At 42.1% G+C, this 22,249-nt stretch overlaps 2 protein-coding genes across 2 annotated transcripts in view; one reads left to right on the top strand and one right to left on the bottom strand.

Moving 5' to 3' along the window:
- Window positions 1–7,796, top strand: part of SNX30 (sorting nexin family member 30) — a 49,610-nt gene extending 41,814 nt beyond the window's left edge. The window contains exons 8-9 of the mRNA XM_063421573.1: window positions 530–682; window positions 2,837–7,796. Coding sequence (XP_063277643.1) covers window positions 530–682; window positions 2,837–2,896 — 213 coding nt within the window. The 3' untranslated portion in view covers window positions 2,897–7,796. The remainder of the gene's footprint in view (window positions 1–529; window positions 683–2,836) is intronic.
- On the bottom strand, window positions 5,779–16,096 carry SLC46A2 (solute carrier family 46 member 2). Its single transcript, XM_063421572.1, has 4 exons — window positions 13,953–16,096; window positions 12,452–12,535; window positions 10,717–10,873; window positions 5,779–9,221 (listed from the first exon to the last, which is right to left on the bottom strand). The coding sequence occupies exons 1-4, from the start codon at window positions 15,010–15,012 to the stop codon at window positions 9,164–9,166; spliced, it is 1,359 nt and encodes a 452-aa protein (XP_063277642.1). The 5' UTR covers window positions 15,013–16,096; the 3' UTR covers window positions 5,779–9,163.
- Between the last annotated feature and the right edge of the window lie 6,153 nt (window positions 16,097–22,249).

Raw genomic sequence — 22,249 nt, 5'->3', positions numbered from 1 at the left:
TTCATTTTGGTGAGATGAAGCTGGCCTATGATGACCTGCTTTATTTTGTCTACCTCAAGACTTTGAAGTGTGGTGATCTATGGGAACCCTGAATATGGCAGTGCCAAACTTGAAGGAGAAGGTGGGGTGAAAAAAAAAGCCTTGTAACAGATAACTGTTTCCCAAGAGCTAGGAAAGTAGAAATATCTTATGCAAACATTGGTTGTCTAATTAATGCTGGATTTGTTCTGCTTTAAGACCATTTGTTACTTGGTGATGATGTAGAGGAGTTTTAAAGTGGACATGCTATCTGTGTTGACCACACTTAATTACAGATATTAGGCAGCTTAGTTTTTTAAGAGAACAGAATCAGCGTGACGAGGATTGGATGTACATGCAGAAATTCTTATCATATATATACAATTTCATGCTCAGTTCTTGCCTGTATATACATCTCTCATCAGTTGAAAGGACTCACTAAAAGATTTGAGCTAATTCAGCAATCTCATACTCTTAGTGACAGTTTTAATCTCCATTTCATTTGCTGCAGGTGCCCACAGATGTTGAGAAATGTCAAGACCGAGTAGAATGTTTCAATGCTGACCTGAAAGCAGATATGGAGAGATGGCAGAACAACAAAAGACAAGACTTTAGGCAGCTACTCATGGGGATGGCAGATAAAAACATCCAGTACTACGAGAAGGTATGTGTCACTGTTGGAGCACTGACAGGAATAAGAGTAGTTTATTTTCCTCTGAATTGGTGATAATTCTTCAGGAAATCTTCACACCGTCTTGAAGACAAGAATATTAGACATCTGAAGCTGCTCTTTGTCAGAGTTGGAAGTTGTGCTCAAATGAACTCTGTGAGACTAGTGATCTCTTGCAAGTCAGCATTCTAGAGCATTTTATCATGCATGCTTGTCTGTTTTGCACTTTGGAATGGAACAAATTACTGAGCAGCAGCAGTGGTAATGAAAAAAATCCCAGAACTGTACATTCTAGTAATACTACCAGAGTAGAAAAATCTCTTGATTCTCCCTTTTATGAACAAAACTACATGAGTTAATGCATGTCCACACACTCATATATAGATTACATCTGCTATGTATAAGTTATTCTGCTCCCTGTCCCTTTGTGCATCATCCATACACATGTCATTGTATCCTAGTCCCGAAAATATCTAGGCTCTGCCCTTTTTCAGTTGGTGCATTTGTACCTGAGGTTTGGTGTTAGATTTTTTACTTTTAATTAAAAGCACCTTGACATTTAACTGCATATGCTTCCAGTCTAATTTTCCTTTGTGCAAGAGCAGTGCAGCCCAATGCAGTGGTTGATACCATAGGATCACACAATGGTTTGAAGGGACCTTAGTGGTCATGTAAGTTTCAACCTCCTCCCAGAGGCAGGGATGCCTTTCACTGGAGTAGGTGGTTCAGAGCACCATCCAGCATGAACCTAAAACACTTCCAGAGGTGGAGCATCCACAGCTTCTCCGGACAAGCTGTTCCAGTGTTTTCTCATCCTAAAAGTAAATAATTTCTTCCTAATTGTATAATCCAAACCTGCCCTCTTCTAGTTTAAAGCAATTGTCCCTTGTGCTATCACCACAAGTCCTTGTAAAAAGTCCTCCTCCTTTGGATATATTAAATATTTATGAAATATTAAAAACTACTAGAACTGCTAGGGTTATGCATTGCCTGGTAAACTGCACTTCATCTTGTCTGTTCGATTTTACACATCTACTTTACAAGCTTCTTCTTGTGCTAGGTTACCCCTCCATGCAACATTAGTATGCAGTACCTTTTCCCCTTCCAGTGTCTGTCTTGTTATAGTTCATAACTGCTCACACAGAACTTCCTTCACCTTGGTCTCTCAGTTCTAAGACTGCTGTGGAGGGGGATATTAGAGAATCCACTGAACATCCAGCACTGCCTCTGCAATTGACAGTTAGATCTGTATATTAGTTCTGGTTTTAGCAAGGAAACTTTTTTGGTAAGAAACTGACCAGTCACTTCAGTGTACATAACTAGAAGTACTCTATTCATCTGCAGTACAATCAGCAAGGTTAGAAGGAAGATACAAGTCTGTCAACAATGACTTGTGGATATAAGAGCTGCTGATGAGTTTGCCCATTTCAAGCATTTAATAATCTGGATTCCACAGTCTGTATTTGCCAAGTTTGACTTCTGGGCTCTATGTGGTTGAAGGACAGTAATAACACACAGTACAAGCACTGTAGTAAGTGTATGTGTCTGGGAAAATTACTCTAAAGCGTGGAGTGGCTTTCTAATAATCCAGAAGCTACACTCTACTTAGAGTTTAGTATACCAGGCACTACCAGTTCATCATGTAGTAGAGTCAAGACCCAGCGTCATACTGGAATACACTGTGTCTCAGAATTAACTTCCCTAAATGCATGTTTTCTTTCAAATAAGTTTGCTGGAGGTAGGCTGTAATAGCTGCCATTGTGTCCAAATTAGACTTCTCCCACAGTCACACCACAAAGATGTAAATTTCTACTCAAAACAGTTCATCTGCCTAGCTGAAAGCTGTGGTACTTTTCAGTTTAGAAAAATCTAGGTATTTGGAAATCCTTGGTGTAATGATGATTTTTAATGTCTTGGGCCAGCTGATGACTTTGGAAAACTTGAATTTGTTGGATTTGTTTGGAAGGTGCAGCTCTTCTAACACTTCTTGCTGTTTGACGTTGTGGGGTTTTTCCCCCCTTCTGTAATAACCTATAAAGACCCACATAACTTTTCTTCAAATTGCATGCTGTTGGTCTGGAAGGGTTGGTCAGAAGTTATATGAACCAATATAAAATTGATTTTGTAAATCTTTCTCTCTTTTTTCAGTGCCTTACGGCGTGGGAGTCAATTATACCACTATTGCAAGACAAGCCAGAGACCAAATAAGAAGTACCTTCATGGACAGTCTAGCACTTCTATGCTCAGTACCACTAGTCATACTGGAACTGTATGGAGGACTCTTTTTTGTTAAGTTAACTGAAATGACAGCTGCACTTAGTTTTTCAGAGTATCTGTTCCAGCCTATTTGAATTTTTTCCCTCAATTTTTGTGTTTAAACTGGGGTATGTTTCATCTTTTTGAGTTATCTTGAATGGTTCCTTCTTTACCTATGGAGTGATTGGGGTTCATAGTGAAACTGCATGGGGATCTTGATAAAATTTACCTCTCTAGTCTGGAAGGAACTGATGAGTGGAACACTAAAAAGATGAAAATAAAACTCTACTGCAAGGTGCCAAATGACATCTTTATTATCATTCTGTTTTGTTTGCTTAAAAAAAAAACCCAGTAATTATTTCTATGATACCATACTCCCTAAGCAATCCTTATCCTTTTTTTTTTTTTTTTTTTTTTTTTTTGACTGGACAAGGAAAGGCTGGGAAAGAATATTTTCTGTTTTGCCAGCACCTATGTGCTCCCTCTGGATGAAATGGTCTCTGTAGACTTTTCTGTCTGGGAGTCGGGCTGGTTGTAGACAGAGCATACCACCACCAGCTGCAGATAGCTGGTGAAGCAAGCATGAACTGTGGTTTTTGTGAGTGTGGCATGCTGTTGGTTCATACTGAGTATCTTTGTTTACCTTGGTGATTATGAAGTAACGTCAGTTGACTGAAGTGTACTCGTGACTGACTTGGGGATCAAAACCAGCCTAGCTGCGGGAATGAGTTGTACTGTGGTTTTTCAAGGGTTGTGGGAAGGGGGGAGGAAGTATGAGTCTTCATTTTTCCAAAGCTAGCTCTGGAAATTGTGTGGTGGAGATTTCTTACACCATGCTTTATATATGGGTTTTACTAGAGCCACTTTAGGCTTGGTCATCTAAAATGCCTGCTGTAGTAAAAGTAGAACTCTGTTTTCTCTCCACACAGTTTCTTTGCAGCAACCAAAAGTCAAAAGCTTCCATGTGCAAAACTTGCCTTAATTGGGTTGGTGGGGGATAGATGGGTGTCCTATTAGGTACACGTAGTACTCATACCTGTCTCTGCTGGACCACATGGCAAGTCTTTTAGGACTACTTTTGTTACTGTTCTATTTCCTTAGTATTTTCTATTGGCCTTTAGAATTGCAGCTGCTTCTGCAAGTCCCTTTTTTGTCCTTGCTCTTGCAGTCCAACCTCAAGTAAATGCCTACTTGGTCTTAATGGCCTTAGGAATGCTGATGTGATTTAACCATCCTAGTGAGGGGGTTGGGGCTTTTATGACTGTAACACTGGGATTCAGGGCAATAAATAACTCTGTGCTTACTGCTAAATTTGAGTGATTACTTGTTCTCTGGCAACATTCTTGCAAAGAATATGAGCAGTGATTGATTTTGTGCAACTTCTCTGTTCTCCTATAATAACCTACCAGGTACTAGTCTGATTTGGAATTGATTCCTTCATAAACACCAACTGAACATGCAGCCACCCTTCTCAGTGTGGTGGCTTTATGGAACTCTCAAGATGAGTTATTGCAGCACCATGGTAGTTGTCAGGCTAATGAGATAGTGCTCTCTACATGAAAAAGTAAAATATAAGACATTTTAAGAAATTTTTCATTTTGGCTCAGCCTTCATTGACAACTCTCCGGTACTAAACAAACTAAGTTTCTTGTTTTAAGGTCAGTTTGCTGATATGCACTTTTTGGTCTAAAGGAGAACTCTGGTTTAAGTTATTGTTGGGTTCAGAATCACAGACTCCTCTTGTTCAGGGGAAGTACTTAAGGGGATCATCTTGAAGCAATCTAGAATAAGCACTTGTATACTATCTAACGGTCTGTCCTTCAGGGTTACAGTCTTCCCCATTTTTCAGAGGGATCAGAAAGATCAACATGCTTTCTGAATTAGTTCAAATTAGTGGAGTAAATGGAATTTTGTAGTTGACTTTACAACATCACTGGGACTCAAGCAAAATATATTTTGAACTAATATTTAGTCTTCCCACCATCTTATTAAAGTGAGCAGTACAAGATGAGTAGAAAGAATGGTGGTTTTGTTCCTACAAGTGGTTTTATCTGATGCCTTACAACACTAAGGGACTCTTCCTGCTTTGCTTTATGTCAAACTGAAGTGGGTGTTGGTTCTGGGGAATTCAGCAATTAACATCACAGCTGTTCATGAGAAGCATAGTGAACAGTGGAAGGTACCAAATGAAGTTCAAATCAACATGTAACTGTTGAGGCTGGAGCTGCTGAAGATTGGGATATCTTACGTGATCTGGACCAAAACCTCTTAAGCTCTTACAGCGAAAGGAAAACTTGGCATTCAAAGGAGAAATCCTCTGCAAGAACTGCTTCAGTGCAATAAGGGTGTGCAAACGTGGGTCTCAGATCCCACAGGCTGTGGAGGCGCCTGTTCTTATGAAGAGCTGTTGTAAATCACAAGGTGACTGAGGGAGAGGCTGTGGGTGAGGTGTGGGGAGGATCCTGACTCTGATGTTTGGGGCAGCTATGCCAGTCAGGAAAACTACCAAAGTTGCAGGAAATTACTGTAAGATGTGCAGAGTGACACTTGTATCACATAACTGCTGTTAGAGGGAGGTTGAGTCCTGAACTGAAACTCTTTAACATGTTGTCCTGTAATCCTTTTAGGGTAAGTCTTTACTTTGGATGGTCCACACTTCTGTGAGAGAAATAGAAGATGTTGGTAAAGGGAAGCAAGAATAGTGCAGGAGCTTAATCTTTGAGTAACACATTGAATGTTAAGTCACTTAAGATGACTCTCTGCATGTGCATCAAAATGACACCAGATGTAGTTAGCACCCTTTTAATGTGCCTGTTTATTATGTGGTTCTTTCAGCAGTCCTTAAATCAGCCCAGTTTTCCTCATAATCCTAGCCAGGCAAGGCCCTTTCAGTGGATAATTCACAGCTGCCCAGTTACTTCTGTATAGTTTCTGTGGTGTTTGTTTCTTCTCTTAAGTGGCTCCAGCACAGTAAAGCAAGCACTGAGATCTTGTTTCTGTGCTCAGTAATGGACCATGCATTGTTCATGTATACCTTTATCAGGTTCTAAATCTTGCAATAAATATAGAAGTTAAAACATCATGGCTTTTTCAGGTATACATTGAAAAGTGAAAAGGTAACATGTAGTCCTAAAGACACAAACAGTTTTGGTGTGAGTTGCATTAAAGAATAAAGTGTGATTCTGTACTGAAATCTGCTTGGATTTTTGCTGTACTAAAATTTGTGGTAAGGATAAGGTAGTGGAATAACTGATAGAAACAAAGCATCAGTGGCAGAGACCGTTCTGTGGAGAAAGTGTGCAGTAGCCTTGACGCAGTGGCTCTGTATAACCTGTTCATGAGACGTTGCTTCGGTTGTCAGTCCTGCCAATGCAAGGGTACAAAGGAATTATTTCCCACATCAGCAGGAACTGTTCATTATTTTAACAGGAGCTATGCTTTTGCTAAAACTTGCACAATTTAACTGCATATTGTTATGATTATTGTTGAAGACTGTTGAAAATCCTTGTCCTGATAACCACTTGAACAAAACTGTATAGACTAAGTTAGCTCATTAGTTGTTCTGTCATCTTAAATTCTGAAGGTAGCACATTCTTTCCTTGGATATATTAACTTTTACTACAACAATACATAGGGAAAATGAGGACTTTTTATTTAAAGACAGGCAAGTTGTTACTGCTTGTTGATTATTTTTGTTTTTCCTCTTGTGAAGTAAAACGGGATCACAGGAATAACGTTATCTTCTGGCAGACTGAATGTGGCATTTAAAACTTTTTGGGATTGCTCTTGAACCAATTTACAAATTAAAATGGCAGTGCTTAATTCTGTGCTTAGCACTTGGAAATCTTGCTGAAGTATCTGATATGTAGAAGTACTTAGTAATGAACTGGACAAGTTTTAACGTTGCATGCCTAAAGCACATTAAATTTGCAGAAAATAATGAACTTTCCAAAAAGGTATAAGTAGATCACCCTTATGTAAATGGCATGGTAAAGCAGTAAGGGCTAGTCACTGTCCTAGACTACTTTGAAGGTCTTGATATTCTATGCTTTGAAGCTAAACCATTTTGTTAACCCTGGTGCCCGGATATGTATCCATACCTTCAGATCAAGCTGCAGCGTTGTGGCCAGTGCGACGTTCCCACTGCACAAGGAGACAGATTGCTGAGGGCCAGTCTTACAATAAGAGCCAAAGGGCTTTTGTCTACAGTACACAAAAATAAAGAAGCACCGTCCTTGTTCTCACTTCTTTGTGCCTGCATCCCTCTATCCCTCCCTAAGGTCTGGAGAGTTGGGCCATGCAGTTGAAGGCAAGCTGGCTGTGAGCTGCACACACTGTGTTGAAGGTGTCAGTGATGGGGACCAAAATGGTGCTGGTTCCTTGTCCAGACTCTTCTGCTTTCACTCTGTAAACCCACTCACCAGAACTAGAGGCACTGTTCATACCATTAAAATACAAAATGAAAGCTGTGAAAAGGCTTGTCTCTGTGTGAATTAGCTAGTAAACAATTTAAAAAGGGGAAGGAGGCTTTTGCTTCCTGTACTTGGTCAAATCTGGCAACTGTGCTCTTGTTCAGACTCGCAGGCTAGGAGGTGTCTTGTCTTCTGGTGCTGGCATGTTTCTATACCCTTTCATATATCTCTTTAAATATACTTTGTGCATTGTTTACTATGGAACTAGTATTGATGGAGAAAAATGCTTTGAGGTAAAACTGTTTGTAATTCTCTATTAGTGTACATTTTTTTAAATGCACCATTTGTTTATCTCAATTAATTTAATGGAATGGACCAATAAATGTATTAAAAGATTGCTCCTTTACTTAGAATAAAGTTTCATTTTTTTGCAGTCTTCACTGGTGAAATTATGCGTGTGCTTATTTTGCTAAGCAGCTCATTATCTTACTGCAGAAATACCCTTCCCCTAAAGTCTTCTTTCACAGTTTATCTATGTAGAAATGATCTGACCTGTTGTTGCATTACTTCTGGTACTGAAAGTGAAGGAGCTGAGGAAAAATGTGGGGGGGGAGGGTGGGTGTGGGGGGGCGTGGCAGGGATGGACAGGGTGACAGCAACTTCCTCAGAGTAGGGGGTTGTGTAATGATGAACCAGCTTCTACTTGCTGTATCTCTGGTTTGAACTGAAGCTGCCTGATTTTCTCCAGATTATTTCAGTTATTTAAGGGTTTTTAACTTCCCTTTACTTAGTCCAGGACCTTGGAAGCTGCTTAATCCTTCTTAGTTCAATTAGCATGTAAGCAGACCTGTGATGTGTAAGCACATCCTTTGTGAGACCTGCCAGACCTTTGACTCATGTTTGGATTTATGTGAAGTATCGTGTTTGGATTTATTTTATTTATCATCTCATGCTAGTTGCTGTATTGTACGAGTTTCCTTTCCAACCCAGATTAAAGCTGAGGTAACACGGTATTACATGGTATCAGTGTCCCTACACCTCCATTAATTCTGCAGGAGCTGTGTGCTGCACTTACCTGTTCTTAACCTGGTACAAGAGTAGCACACTGGTGGTGTGAGCTTAAACATCAGTATTGGCTCTTGAGTCTTAGTCGTCTCATGAGCTCTGGTGAAGCACTGTCCACAGAGAGTGGGATAATCTCCCAGAAATCAGGGTCATGAACATCTGTTCAGGGGCGTTTTATTGTAGGGATTACTACAATTCTGTTTATCTTACATATTTTAATGGTGGTATTTCTCTTTAATGGTCCTGCATGTAATAATCATTAGCTGGGCTGATGACATCTGTAGGAGGTGGGGAGCAGGTGTGTCCTGCTGATGGCCCTGTGCAACATGGCATGTGGCTTGCAGCCCCGTTTCATCAACCACAGTCACAGCTGCCCTGAGGTTTCTGAGTGAACAGACAAGAAGGAGCTAATGGAAAACTAATCCTTTGCTCTCTGCTTCCCTTCTGAACAATGTGTCTAGAAATGCCATTTTCATTTTGAGCCTATATTCTTGTTCCTAATTGGTATTGCTAACCAGCCTAGCAAAAATCAGAATGCTCTGAGGACTGCTGATGTGCAATAACCAATGCACATATTCTGCAGGATGGGATGTGTGCTGCAAAAATAACAAGGCAGACATCTCTTCCTGGGCAACCTTACTGGCTGAGAGATTGTGGCATGCTGTGAAGTGGAAATAAAAATGCTATGTATCCTGTTGTGTTAGTAAGTGTAGAGACTAGTGATAACCAGAAGATGCCTCTGTTACTCAGTCAGAATCTCAAGGGAGCCAGTGGTTGACCGTTGTTTGATGGCCACAAAGCTGTAAAGAACAATAAAAAATGCAGTTAATAAGAATTAACAAACTACCTTCTCAAACTGCAGTTTACTCTTTCCACATCTATGTCTTAAGCTTTTTTGGGGTGTCTGGAGCTGGCTGAGTGCTGATAGGATTCCTTTCAGTGATCTGCCAGCCTCTCTTGTGTACAAGCAGTGACATTTGGCACCATTTGTCATCCTTCACTTTAATAATCTGTGTTTGTACTGATTATGGTACTTTTATTTGGAACCTGTATTAAAAAGCATTTGAGTGACCCCTCAAAGCAGTGACTCCTTCTAAAGAGAGGGTTGCACATAAGAAACAAGCCTTTTGTGTCTGGAAGATCAGAGGAGGAAAGCAGAGCCAGGGGAATGATGAGTAGGAAGTAGCCTTCCCACACTAGTAGTCCTGAAGACACTGGTTGCCAAATGCATTTACAAGCCCAGAAAGTCTCCAGTGCTCTGAATAAAACAGAGGTGGTAGTGGAGGAGCTTTCCTTAGTGTTACTTTTTCTTCTTCTCTAAGTGGTGCCACTGCAGTCAGTATACATAGTGCTTTTAAACTTTGTACTACTATATTTCATTTAAACTACAGCAGAGCTAGGCAAGAATTTTGCCTGGAGGTAGGCATTAGCCTGTCCAGTATGCGCCTTATATCTGAATTAAAATATTGTTACATGGATTAAATACATTATCACTGTTCACTTTCATACAGAAAGAATCTTGCTGTTTCTAGTCATGCAACAAGCTGGAGAATCTTGGGGAGGCTCTAATGAACAAAGAGAGATTTGGAGGGAGATCCTCCAAAAATTCTATAAAAGTAGATGGGGGGGTTGCTTCAGCTTCCTCTCTTCAAATTAAGCTGATTTTGTGCTTAAAAGTTGTTCCTGAAATTGTAGATCTCAGTCACTCCATGGTGGTACTGTTGGGCAAATTCAGTGGACCAGAAAAGTAACCTTTTCCTTCACTGTGGTAATGGTTTCTCTTTGAAACATTTGAGAGAGACTCACATTATTCTTTTCTGTCACAGTGGGTAAGTAACATATAATGGAATTTTTAAAAAACATTTTATTTTGTGTAGGGTTAGTCCTTCATTCTACTTACTACTATTTTCACAGTATCAAACACATTTGTGTGAATGCTTTGTCCCCTGGGATTATTAGCTCTTAAACTGGCAAATACTCTTCCTACAGCAACTCATGTTACTTTAAACAAAAATGAGATTTAAAAAAACACTGTCTAGACATTGCAACTCTCATTCTTTGAATATCCTTGATATTTGCCCACTTGTTTCTGCAAGTTTCTTTAGTTTTCCCATTTTTACTTCTTTTTTTTTTTTTTTTTTTTTTTTTTTTTTTTTTTTTTTAATTCAACTGGTGGGGGTGTTGTTTCCTTTTGAACATTCTTTCCTATCTGTATTACACACTTTAGACATAGAATCAGGAAGTACACAGTAAATATAACATATCCTTTTGAACAAAATCTTTCGTATTTCTTACCTTAAAGGGAGGAGACTCAGGCAGCCAACTAGAAAAGACAAAATGAAGCAGAAGCCGCTGTACCAGTCCAGTGTGTTTTGATAGATCTTGTTGTAGATTGTAGATGTCACTACACCTGTGATGACTAAAGACAGCTGCAGCAGGACAAACACCTTACCTGTAAGACAAGAACACAGCTTATTACTGGAGATTAACCAATCAGCTGTGGTACCTCCCTGACAAATCCAGGATCACAATTGTGTAGGCATTGCTCCACCAGCACCAGATGGCATGAGCTTGTATCTGCCTCTGTTCTAGATGTCAACTAAATTATTTTTCCTCCTCTTAGGTGTCGGACAAAAGATTCAGCTGGAAAACTGTCTGCCTAAACAGTCTACATGTAACAGTAGCTGCTTGTAAGAGCAGCAATAAACTGGTCAATGAGTGCTCCTTTTCCTAGAGGTAGAAAAATAGTCTAGAGCTGACATCTTCAGAACAGGAGAAATTTTAGTTAGGGTCTGCTTCTGCCCTAGACCAGAAAAGTGGTTCACAGGGTTGAAATTACAATAATGCCTCAAATGGGAATGTGTGTGTGATTTGTGCATTTTGTGTGGAAAAAAGGCAGAAACTGAATTCTAGTTGAACCCACTCTTTACTGAAGGATTTCTGTCATGGTGAATGAGTGAAAGGGAAGTAACCCAGCCCTGCTGGGACTTGTGCTGAGTTTGCTGGCCTGGTAGCCTTCTGCAGCCAGTCAGCACCAGCAGCCACCAGCAAAGGAGATGACACTCCAGAAGGCAAGTGCTGCTCTGCTGCTGGGTCCTACTCAAGGTCTGGACTGACACCATTGTCATGTGCAGCCTCTAAGGCTCCAGATGGAGGTTAAAAATGTTTGATTTATAGTGATTAATTTGGGGTGTGAGCTGTGCTGTTTGTGGCAGGGAGATGATTTGGCTACGGCAGATGTTGAGGGAGCACAAGCAGTAGGAGCAAACTGGTGATGGAGCAGCGTCATGTTCATAAGGCAGAAAAGGATTTGAAGGATGCAGAGGAAACACATTTGGAAGGAGGGATGAGCAGTTGTGGGCCTGTGGTGTTGTTTGAATAAATGGCCAGTCCTGTATCTTGTGTCTAAATTGGGATAAAAATGGTAGGCCTTAATATGCTGGTGTAAAATATATTTTACTTTTTTTTAATACATATTTTAGTGGAAAAGAATTCCAGCTGCTGTTCCAAGAAGGGTGAATTTTTGTGCAAAAGTAATTCTTTGTAGTTAAATCAGGCCTGACAGGAACAAACTGCCAAACACCTGAAGAAATGCTTAGAGAGCTGAAAAAGAGATGAAAATAATCCATCCTTTCCAGAACTGGAAGTAAAAGAAGCCAGATACAAATGGTGTGAATATCACAGTGCTTCAACTCAATGTCCTGTTTTCTTGGTTCTCCCTGCAGTACTGTGTTCTTGAGCAGTATCTCAGTTCTTTTCTCTGCCTTTGAACTATGCACTGATTGTAATCTTTTGAAGTATGTGCTGAAAATTTCAGTGGATAAATGATGATGCAACCAAAGACAAGAAGATTGAAGTGAGAATCTTGTCCAGCAAGTTTCTCTGCTTCTCCCTTCCTGTTTGTGGTATCTGTTCTGGTATTATTACACAATGCACAGGCTGCAGCAATAACTTGCCTTTCTCTTAGTACTCTAGGCAGAAAAAAGGGATTTCAGGGGGGTTTGGCTGGTAAGGCAACCAAAATACTCACCATAGGATGATCCTTCAACATGCTTGGACAACATGGACCTGATGGTTGGTAAGGGGATGAGGGCAAACAGCATCACTGCCCGTGCTGTAATGCAAAGAATTTTGAGTTATCACCAGTACCTGCTCTTTGTGACCCACAGAGCACTTTGCCCAAACTAGACACAATCTCCTGTTCTCAGCCAGACATGTCACGTAGATGGGATCCTCGCTCTCCTTTGAGATAGCGAGGGTGATGATTTAAGTCTTAAGGTGCAGAGAGAACCCTTGTGCTACACAGCCTTGACAGGAATAGTACCTTTATAACACTATAACACACATCTCGGTGCTTCTGGCTTGCAGTATTCTAGCCTGTCTGTACTGTGAAAATTTATAGGGAGCTGGAATTACCTTCCTGTCAGCAGAACTAGCCTCAGTGAAGACTTGGTCCATGTCTACTGTACCAAGGTGTTTCTGCAATGCAGGAATAAGCATCCTTACACACTGCATAGCACCGTGTTTTCAGGATGAAGAATAATTAAGAAAGCTCCTTTTTTAACTTTTTTTTTTTTTATCTTTTATTCCCCAGCTTGATTGGCTAAACAAAGAAAATCTTAAAATTTTCACTCAGTGTTTGGCTTAGTACACAAATACAATACGCTATCATTTTTCCCTTTAGAACAACTTTGTTTAATTTTCAGTCTCTCATTCCCTGTAGGGACAGAGAGAAAAATCACTTCAGGACATGTATCTCCACGGTCTTTCTCACCTTTAAAAGCAAAACCTTAAAGCCATGCAATAAACGATACTCTGTAAGATCTCTCTGCCACAATGAATGTAGATTCATTGATTCTGCATTCAATCCACAATGAATTGGATTTTGTTTTTAGTCATAAATTACCTCCCAAAAGTAAACTTTCCTTTATCATGGGATGCCGCTCCATCTATTATTACCTGTCCCTTAGTAATTTATGTACAGTGTGAGATTTGTAAACTACATTATTGTACAATACTTCACTGCTCCAATGTTTCATTAAGTTTCCCATCAGCTGTAAGTGCCTTCATATGACAAAAATAAATCACATCTTAAGATGTTTGTGTAATAGGAAGCCTTTGCCATTTTGCTTCTGTTGTAGCCTTAAGCCTTTCCCCCCAAGAAGCGAGTGCTTTCTATTGCTGCAGTGATGTGGTCCCACCAATAAAGGGAGTCAGCAACAATTCCCAGTCCCCCAGAGTGTGAATATTGTTCTGCTCTGTGAACAACTGATGAATTATGAGTAAATGGGCTTTAAACTAATCCTTGGCAGGACTGTATGCTACTAAGGGTATTGTAGCCTGCTGGGTCTTAAGGGAGATATGGGGAAAGGAATAATAAGAATGCTTTCTTGCAAATTGCCCTTGTGATGGTCTGCCTAACTCCCTTCTTGTAAACTTGTCATGAAGCAAAGCAAAAAGCTCTTCCAGCTATGTTGAAACACCCCTTTTTCACCCGTGTCTTTGCTCATGTGCGTGGCTGTTCAACTCACCAATGTAGAACAGGAATGTCCACTGCACGAAGGCCATGATGAGGATGCCAGCACTGAACGATGCTACTCCAATCATGATCATGGTAATATCCCTCAGGTATCTGGAGAACACGAGCACCCCTAGGAAACTGGTAATGAAGATCACGTACCCAGCAGCATTGCCATGGCCAATCTCCACGGCATTCCAACTCAAAGGTTCCCTGAGCAAGAACAGGGGGAGTACATTCATTGCACCAACCACAGCAAGGTCGTAGAGGATTGCTGCCACAAACAGCAGGATGATGGTGAGTTTTGAGGGTGATACTGGAGTGGAGATCCTGCCCTTTGAAGGCTGGGAACTCCCTGCTACTGCTGCTTCTGGTAGCTGACCACCCATCTCCTCTGGACTCTTGGCTTTTGCTGGGCAGGAAGCGGCAAGCTTGGGGACTGCGAGGACAAAAATGCTGTAGAGGAGACAGAAGGCATAGCAAGCAATGCTGCAGCACACCAGCACGGTGCCTTCTCGATAGTGGTCACTGAAGCCAACAAAGAGGTAGCCAGACGCCATGCTTCCCAGAAAGCCAGCGAGACCATACACCAGTTCGATAACGATGAGCCGCAGAGATCTCTTGCTTTCAGAGGACCCCAGGGATCCCAGAGCCATGATGCCTGCCCAAAGTGTGGTGAAGCCTCCTGTCAGCCCATTGAGGGCAGCAGCCCCATACATCACCTCCACTGGCCAGCCCAGCAGAATCAGGAGGAGCAGGAGAGTTTTGGAGCCCAGATAGCCAACAAGAGGGAAGCAGATGGGGATCTTCCGATGTATCCTGTCCCCCAGCTTGGACAAGCCATAGGCTGACACCAGCGGGCTCAGGCCCAGGACGAGGTTGTAGATGATATAAAAATTAGATACAGCCTTCTGCTGAGCATCTTCCAGGACGTGGGAGGGAGCAGTGCCGTTGGTCTGGTTGTAGTAGTTCCTCACTACCAGCAGCAGTGCTGTGTCATAGAAGGCACTGGCCACTTGGGAACCCGCAACCACTGGCTCAATCCACGTCCTCATTGCCATTATTCCCACCATGATGCTGGCCACCACCTCTTCTTGGAGAGCTGCTTTCAGCAGCACGCGAGGAAACTGCACGTGAGGAAATAGCTCTGAAATTGCTCCTCAGAAGATCTGCTCTGGAGGCATTCTTGGAAACAAGCAGCGAAAGGAAAAGCAAAAGGTCTGCCGGGCCGCACAGGACCAGAGAGTTGTGCAAGAGATGATCTGGCTGGCAGGATGTTCGCAGCTCTCCTCACTATGTGTACACACACCTGCACATCCCTGCACCTCTGAGCTCTGGCTCACACATGGGAGGTTTTTGTACAGCCAGAGAACGCCCTGCACTTGTTGACTGCCACTGCTCCTCTTCCTGGTGTAATTTCAACAGAGGTCAGATGACCCGGGGAATTTCTCTCTCACAGAATAGGAAGTGAAAATTCCCTGATCAAGTAATTGCTGTAATTTGGGGTGGTGGTTTGTCTTTCATTTGTTGGCTTTTTGGGTGTTGTTGTTTTGTTGGTTTTTTTTCTCCTTTTGGTATCTTTCATGTGTCAGAGAACTCTAAGAATGGTTGGGGGAGCAAGGAAATGGCTATGTGCCTTTTTATCAGATAATTTGTGAATTCCCCTTTACTGCCAGCTCGTTTTTCTTTTTTCTACACAAATATGTCATTGTCTCTTTTGCTTTTACATGCTTCTGTCTTCCCTGTTGCTGTATCATGCCCCTTATGTCACTGTTGTTTCAATAATGCAGTCAGGAAATTACACCAAAAAGAAATCAAAAAGGAGAAGGTCTATTTTTGGTAACCTGTCTCCTGTGGCTGCCACTCTTCTTGCTGCATCCTTTGGCTTTACAATGTGGGAATTTGCAAGAGGAGGAGAGAAATCCTAATTTATCCTAAGGCATCACTGACCACTGTGTAATCAGCCAGCTCAGCTGCAGGCTGCAGGGTGGGAGTCTACCTCTGGAGAAGAGTTTTCCAGCCCTAGTTCCTGAGGCTGTGTATCTCTGCAGATGCTCAGTTCCACAGACTCTCAAGCCTTGCAGCTTTAAGTCAGCTTCTAATTTTGCTGCTGCCTGAGGGGCAGGTAAAGGAACCCACTCAAGCAGAGCCCATGGGCACGGCCGTGCTGCTAGCCAGAGGCACAAGAAGATCTTGGACCAGGATATGGTGCAAGCAGGCTGCCAGCTCCAAGGACAATGCTTGCAGTCCTAGCTGCAGGAAGTACTTGGAGAACATTTGGCAGTCTCAAAAATGCTAACTTAAATGATAATGATCTCATTCTGAACTGGTTTAATGAATCATAACAGGCAGAATAACAATCTGTTCTAGGAAGATTTATAGTCATTACTTTAAAAAATAAATTAATGATGAATTTGAAAAAACAGTATTGAAACCTCCGTCTGTTGGACTCTTTGTTGACTCAGGTGACATTTACTCAATGCCATGGTTTAAGAGTTTCTTTTTTTCACTCTGGTTGTGCAATAATTTTTGGCTTGTATTTTGATTACAGGAAGAAAGATACAAGACCTAACAGGGAAAGGAGTGGGGAACTGCCCACTAGAATTATTTGCTCTAGAAAATTCCACCTTCATCAGGGAATGTTACTTCTTGTTAGACCAAAATACTCTTACCTCTAAATTAATGTGTGTTGTTCCAACAGTTGCCTTTTTTTCTTTTCCCCAGATTAGCTGCAAAAGGTGTCTAGTTTCTTCAGCTGTTATTAAGAAGTGGGACAGGTTTTTTTCAGCAAACCCTGAAATATTTCCAGAGGAGGGAAATTCCAAGCAGCCTTACTGAAAACCCCAAAGCATCAGCCTGTGACCACTTTAAGCAACAAACGTAACAAAAGGAATTGCCACACTTTACCTCACTCGGGAAGCCTTGTGTCTCCCACCAGAATTACAGGGAGAGATAAATTACTTGTCCCATTCAGCTTCAGTTTGGGACATGGGGTCTGGTGCAAAGGAATCAAATTGCAGTGCAGAGGTATGTTACAGTCACTGCGCTCAAGACACTGCAGATCTGCTCAGCTCCTAATGAGGGAGGTTTTTCCTCCACACTTTGTTGCATATACAGACTGCTTGGCTTATTCAGCCAGCCTTGTTCAGGCCTAGACAGCTAACGAACTGTGCTAAACGTCACTAGTGACCTCATGAATTACATCTCTATTTCCAGGATATTCTGTGTATTCACTCACATTAAATGTACTTTTTTTGAGCTAGTTCTAATAGAAAGATATATTTCCATGTCAGTAATTGCAAAACAGTAAGTGCTAAAGTAAGAGTTTAGCTCAGGCTCCAAAATATTTACTGCAAAACAATTTTCACAAATCCCATATTCATTTGTTGCCACAAAGTCTTCAAAATTACTAGTATCTAGTAATTTTTCACAGGCTCCTGTTCTTATATTGCTAATATTTATAGGGACATTTTCATCTGTTTTAAAATATGTTCATGCAGCATATGTATAGTGGAGCCCTAAGAGAGTGGCCCTTGACATTTAAGAAAAAAGTACCTACAGAGTACATTTATTATTATTAGAAACCTAATCAGAGACTATATTAACAACAAAAACACAGTGGTGTAGCCTGGTGGAGAAGGACCCAGTGTTTTAGGGCATTTCTCTCTCAAGTGGTCTTGTCTGGAGGTCCACTAGTGGCAGGGTCAGCACATTGCACCAACTCTTCAATGTTTGTCAGCCTGGCCAAACCAGAGGTGTTTTATGTTTCTCTGTTATGATGTTTTACATTCTCAAGCAGTATTGCTGTTTCTTTGTTTTCTAACCATTTATGGCAGTTCCATCACTTTTTCTTTCTGAGCAGAGTTCAAGGGTTTCAGTATGCTGGGCAAGTACCAGCATTCTGAATCAGTTAATGTGATCTGTGTTTTACAATCCTGCCTGGCAAGGCATTTTGCCTCCAAGGTGGTAAATCAGGTCTAACTTCCCCTCCTCCTACTCAGTGTGTGCAGATCATCCTCTCCACTGTGGCTTTGTGGCAGTGGTAAAGTGGGGAAATGTGACTGAAATGTAAAGCGCCTGGGTCTGATTCTGTATGGAGCTGCAGCCTCGTTACAGCCCCAGAGGGAGGGAGAGCTGGATGAAAACACTCGGGGAGAAGCAGCTGTTTTAGTGATGGCTGGCTTCCCTTGGAAAGGACTTCATCCTAAACAACCAAAGCACTCTGTGGTTTGGGAGATTAGCTTCCTCAGTGACTGCCACCTAACTATATATTGTTCCTGTCCCCACAAAGTGTGTGGTTCTGCTTGTAGGGATAGGGGAGATGAAGAGAGGATGGCAGCTGTGCGGAAAGTCAGGGGCACAGGGATGCAGCATTCTAGTCCAAGGCAGTTGTCTTGTTGGCTCCAGAGACACTGAGGGTGGAAGCTAATGCCTGGACAATGTAAAAAGACATCTAGCAGCCTTGTTTTGTGGCTTGTTTGTTTCAAGAAACAAGATCAAGGTTGTTTGGGAGCTCAGGGGGCTGGTGCCAGTGTCTGTGGCACAACAGCCGGTAAGTGCACCATTACTGTAATAAAATACAGGAATGTGCCTTTACAGGTGCACCTGTAGGTGCCTCAGACTCTGAGACCTCTGGGCCAGCAGTCTGGCATTTGGGAGTTGCAGCACCATCAGACATGCTGGGATCATCTATGAAGACATCTGCTCCCCTCTGCTTCTCCTGGGAGGAAAAGGAATGCAGGCCACAGGCAGTGGGAGCACACGGGCACCCTTTTCCCCCATGCCTTGAGGTCTCACCTGCTGCTCTGCTTGAGCAAAGTCCAGCATGGTGTGCAGCTACAAAAACGCTGGAGGGGGAATTTGCTCCTTGGAGAGACCTCATGGGGTACACTGACATGAAGCGTGGAGGGAAGGAAAGGCTGGCACTCTCCACCACTTTCAGAACAATACAGGAGAGCAGCAAGGGGCTGTGTTTGGCAACACTGTCCAGCTTTCCTTCAGGATGGTCACTGGCTGACCAAGCAGCACCAGATGCCTGTGTTCCCTGGCTTTCACTGCCAGTCACCATGGTTTTCTCTATTTTTCTTCATTCAGAATTTTCTGCTTACTTTGCTGGAGTCTCTTGTGGGCTTATTCCCTGCTGAAAATAAAAACACACCATTCTTTGACAGATGTTTTTTGCTGAGTTGGCTTTTTTCCCTTTAATGTGAGGAATTTGGACAATTAATTTGTCCTGACAGCTAATCGTGTGCCTTGGCATTAATCCTCTCTATGGAAGCAGGAAAAAAAGGCTTCTTGCAGTACCTGGTATCCGCCTGATCAGCTGGACCACAGAACAAATCCTGCTGTTGCTCTTAGATAAGCTCCAGATAATCCTCACACTAAACAATTTTTTGTGTGTATACACATCCTCCTTTTCATTTATATTCAGGCCTTTTAAAAAATTATTGCAAAGGTATATATGTGTTTGGAACAGAAGCACTGCAAATTTTAAGAGTGTGGAAGCAGCAATGGCCTTGAGAAGTGGGATGAAATAAACTGTCCTAGCACTACAGCTTAAGCAATCCTATCTTGCATAGTAGTGGATAGTCTGAAAAAACAAAATAGCTATAACAAAAACATGATTATTAAAAAATTTCACTGCTGAATGAATTACAGTCATTAATGTGTAAAAACTTGGTTCAAACCCACAGACTTCTCGTAAGTGCCCTCCAAAGCTATTTTGAGGTGTTTTATTTTATTTTCAGGTTTTGCTGGTGTTCTTCATATTTTTGTTTTTCATTTAAGTCTGGAAAACTTTTTGGCAGTGGTGATTTGGTTCCAAAAAGACTACAAAAATATTTAAATAATAATGTTTGCAAAAAGCCATTAAGGGTGAATAAAAGCTCTGTAGAAATGTAAATTTGATTTGGGGGTTGTAAGTTTGGAGGGGATCTGGGTGGTAAGTGTCAAGATGAATTAGAGGTAGATAACACACATATTGGAAAGACTAATATGGCAGAATAAAGGAGGAGAAGGAAATAGTAAATCACCTATCATTAGAAATGAGGGGAAGAAAGAAGAAGAGAGCAAAGGAAAGAGGAGCACTGATTTCTCTGGTCTGATAGGACCTTTGATAAATAACTCAGCCCTAGCCAGGTACAATTAGAGGAAATGCGTATCTCTCCATAAGCCTAAGAATCTACAAGAAGTAAGAAGAGTAGCTGCCAGGGGACATCAGGACAGTGGAGAGAAAAGGGATGGTCCATCCCATTTTCCTGGCTGAGAGGTGGAGACAATTAAAAGCATCATAAGTGGATAAAGATACAGGCTCTGCATTTCTGCTTTGTGCAAGACATAGTGCTTTTTCTGGGGAGGAGGGAAAGCATGTATTTCTTTAAATCTTCTGGAGACACCCTTGCCTGATGGCAATCCATTCATTTTCACCTGACAGATTTCAAGCTAGCTGCTTGCCTGGCTAGATTTCTGTTTTTCAGTCAGGTAAAGTTAACACTGAAGCCATCACCTGTGGCAAGCCCTCAGTGAAATCCCAGACATTCAGAGCAGGCAGATGCTAACTCACTCCTCACAACCTCTCTGTTTACTCTGCTGGGCTGGGTCCTGAATACAGAAATTGGCTATGGTTTTAGTCATTCAGGTTTTTACTTTTTCTGCACTGTTTTATGCAGGACATCCTGTCCAACACATCCAGTCATTTGTTAAAAAAAAAAAGCAAAACCCAAGAAATGGTGTACACAACCCAAAAGCTGCAGATGCTGTGGCAGACTCCAGTGACATCTCTAAGCCTTAGCACCATTTTTTTTTCATACAGCAGCCCATCACATGGGGTGTGTTTACTCAGCCTCAGCAGCTCAGAAATGAAAAACACAGGAAACTCGGTAACAAGCTCTCCTTGATTACAGAGCTCCATCTGATCCTCTGTGGGCCACTCACAGGGCCCTCAGCACAGGTGGTGCTGAATGCAGAGCCCACACACAGGTGGTTTTGGGCAACGAGGTTGCATGGCAGTGCCTATCACTGTCTCACTGCAAACAGGCTCCAATGCCAGCTGAGGATTTCGGGACAATCTGTGCAACAAGGCACAGGAAATAATAGGGATAAACCTGTTTATAACATGTGCCATAGCCACACCTGGCTAATTATCCAGCTTGTTTTGAGCTGGCAGGGTGGAGAGGTCCCTGACACAGAGGGGAAAGGCACCAGCATCCTCCATGAGGGTGCTGGGAGGCTATGGGGAAGTTATTCCTACTCATTTTGTTCAGGGCACAAGTGAAAAATGGTACCAATGCTGTAATCTCCAGACAAGAGAGCAGAATTGTGCCTGGGTGGGCAAGCTGAAGTCTTTGTGCTGGAGAAGCCTTACCTGGAAAACAGGAAGGGCTGTTGAGGCTCTGCAATCTATGCAGAGGTGTCACCTCCACTCAAAACACAGGGAAGGTGTGTCTGGGGTTCCCCAGGCCCACAACTCAGCATCAAAGTGCTCCAGGTGATAGCTCCTGGAGAAAGCTCATGTAGACACTGCATATTGCTTTGGAGAAAGCAGCCAGCTAGCACCCTCCCAGGCAGCTAATAAATGAACAGCCTTGGTAAAATTTGTGTGTTCTTAGAGCTCCAGTACATGTATAAAAAGATACAGAAAAAGACATTTAAGGAACTTGAATCCTGCACCTCTTCTTTCTTTGCAGGATCCCGTTGTATTTGCAGGAAATTTTGGAGTTGAAGGGGGCTATTTGGTAAAGGCCACTAGGGAAGCAAGAAAGTCCAGGCAGCTTCACAGCAAAATTGCAGCTGTTAACTTTTTTACAGGCTGCATTTCTTCAGTGTCTAACAAGCACAGATAAATATAAATATACATATATACATACACATAAATTTTAAACTGTGGCAAGACAGCAGCTGTTACTGGTGTTTCCTATTTCCTCAATGCTTCATTCCAGCACTGTGGAGTATTCAAGGCTTCACTGAACTAAAACTTTTCTTTTATGCCCCATTGTGTAGACACTGAAATGGCCATACTGTTCAAGGGCAGCACTGCTTCTTCCCAGTACAGCCTCTGCATTTCTGGGCAATGGTTTCAAAGCTCCTGCTTAACTGCGTGTTAAGCAATGGGGAGACATCTCTGAGCCACTGTACCCCTTTCAGCATGGCTTTGTACCTTGGCCACCAGCCTAGAACCAGTGATGCTCTTGAAAGGAGGACTGCCAGCTATACTCACCTCCTGAAAGACTGCTAGCACCAGTCATGGCAGGACCTGAGACACTCTTGTTTGCTGAAGACCAACAGGACACAGTTGAGGGTCATGTCATGTGT

This window comes from Prinia subflava, chromosome Z, assembly GCF_021018805.1.
Source record: "Prinia subflava isolate CZ2003 ecotype Zambia chromosome Z, Cam_Psub_1.2, whole genome shotgun sequence".
Taxonomy (NCBI): Eukaryota; Metazoa; Chordata; class Aves; order Passeriformes; family Cisticolidae; genus Prinia; species Prinia subflava.
This window is presented reverse-complemented; position numbering and strand designations above follow the sequence as displayed.